The 1,456-nt window shown below is 61.0% G+C and overlaps 1 protein-coding gene across 1 annotated transcript; it reads right to left on the bottom strand.

Annotated features, from left to right (window-relative positions):
• Positions 1 to 6: 6 nt before the first annotated feature.
• GJA4 (gap junction protein, alpha 4, 37kDa) lies at positions 7 to 1,078 on the bottom strand (the record flags this gene model as incomplete). Its single annotated transcript, XM_009704583.1, has 1 exon — positions 7 to 1,078. A coding segment is annotated over exon 1 (1,020 nt), but the record flags the coding sequence as incomplete, so codon positions are not given.
• Between the last annotated feature and the right edge of the window lie 378 nt (positions 1,079 to 1,456).

The following is a 1,456-nucleotide window of genomic DNA, read 5'->3' as shown; positions in this document are numbered from 1 at the left end:
ATACTGCTTTTTGGAGGCTGAACTCCCGGGCCGGCTGCACAGCTTCTCCTCCGGGGTGGGGGCTTCGGGAGCTCTGGGGGCATAGGGGTCTGACAGGGGCCTGCTGCCGCTGCTCAGCGCCAGGTTCTCCTCGTTGTGGAAGTTGGCCCAGTTCTGCTCGCTGGAGAGCTTGTTGTAGGCCTGGTAGGGCGGCGTGTGGCTTTCGTCCATGGGCAAGAAGGGGTAGTGCTTGGGGGGGTAGGCACCCGAGACCATGCCGTTGGCAAAGGCGTCCCGGCTCGGGCCAGCCGGCCCCGACACCTTCTTGATGTTGCTAAGCAGGTTCTTGCAGCAGAGGTGGAAGAGCTCCAGGAGGTTCAGGATTAAGGAGATCAGGCCCATCACTAGCATGAAGATGATGAAGATGCTCTTTTCGGTAGGGCGGGAGATGAAGCAGTCCACCTGATGGGGGCAGGGGTCCCTCTTGCACACGTAGCGGGGCACCATGGAGAAGCCGTACAGGTACCACTGGCCAACAAGGAAGCCAGCCTCAAAGATGCTCTTGCAGATCACACTGATGATGTACGTCCACATCAGCGCCCCTCGGATCTTGAGCCGCCCGTCCTCCGTCACGTAGATCTTGGACATCTCCTTCTCCACGGCTGCCAGAGCCTGCTCGATCTTTGGGTCCTTGCTGTGGACAGCCCGAAGCTCGCTCTCCTGTTGCTTCAGCTTCTCCTCCTTCCGGGAGAGGTAGACAACGTGGCCGAGGTAAATCAGGGTTGGGGTGCTGACAAAGAGGAACTGGAGCACCCAGTAGCGGATGTGGGAGATGGGGAAGGCTTTATCATAGCAGACGTTGGTGCAGCCCGGCTGCTTGGTGTTGCACACGAAGTCTGACTGCTCGTCCCCCCACACAGACTCCCCGGCTAAGCCCAGGATGAGGATGCGGAAGATGAAGAGCACGGTGAGCCAGATCTTCCCGATCACAGTCGAGTGCTCCTGGACTTGGTCCAGCAGTTTCTCCAGGAAACCCCAGTCGCCCATCTTCTAGGGACCCTTGTGCCTCTGCCAGCAGAGAGGGGAGGGGAACCAAGTCAGTTCTCTGGTTTTGTGCTGGAGGGCACAGGGCAGACGGGGCTGCCTAAACCCCATCCTTTCTTGGGACACGGCTGCTCTGCAGAGGGTCCCAGGAAACCCACTGAGGAACATCCCACACCTGAGGGAGGGAGCCAGGCAGCATTCCTGAGCCCAGGAGTGCTCTCCTACGGCTCACTGCCCCAGCTTTACCAAAGGGCAGAGAGCAGCAGGGTCACGGGAGGGGAGTACGAACCCTGGGGGTACAGCAGCCACCCCAAAGCCTGTTCAGGGCTCACCCCAAACTGCTGGGACCGTCCCCAGCCAGCTCCCTCGCTGTGAGGTGACGGCACCCCGGCACACTCCCCCTCGCCCAGCACCTCCGCAGGCCTGAGGACCC

Source organism: Cariama cristata, unplaced genomic scaffold, assembly GCF_000690535.1.
Source record: "Cariama cristata isolate BGI_N322 unplaced genomic scaffold, ASM69053v1 scaffold40077, whole genome shotgun sequence".
In the NCBI taxonomy this organism is placed as follows: domain Eukaryota; kingdom Metazoa; phylum Chordata; class Aves; order Cariamiformes; family Cariamidae; genus Cariama; species Cariama cristata.
Note: the sequence above shows the minus strand (reverse complement) of the source record. Positions and strands in the feature narration are given on the sequence as shown.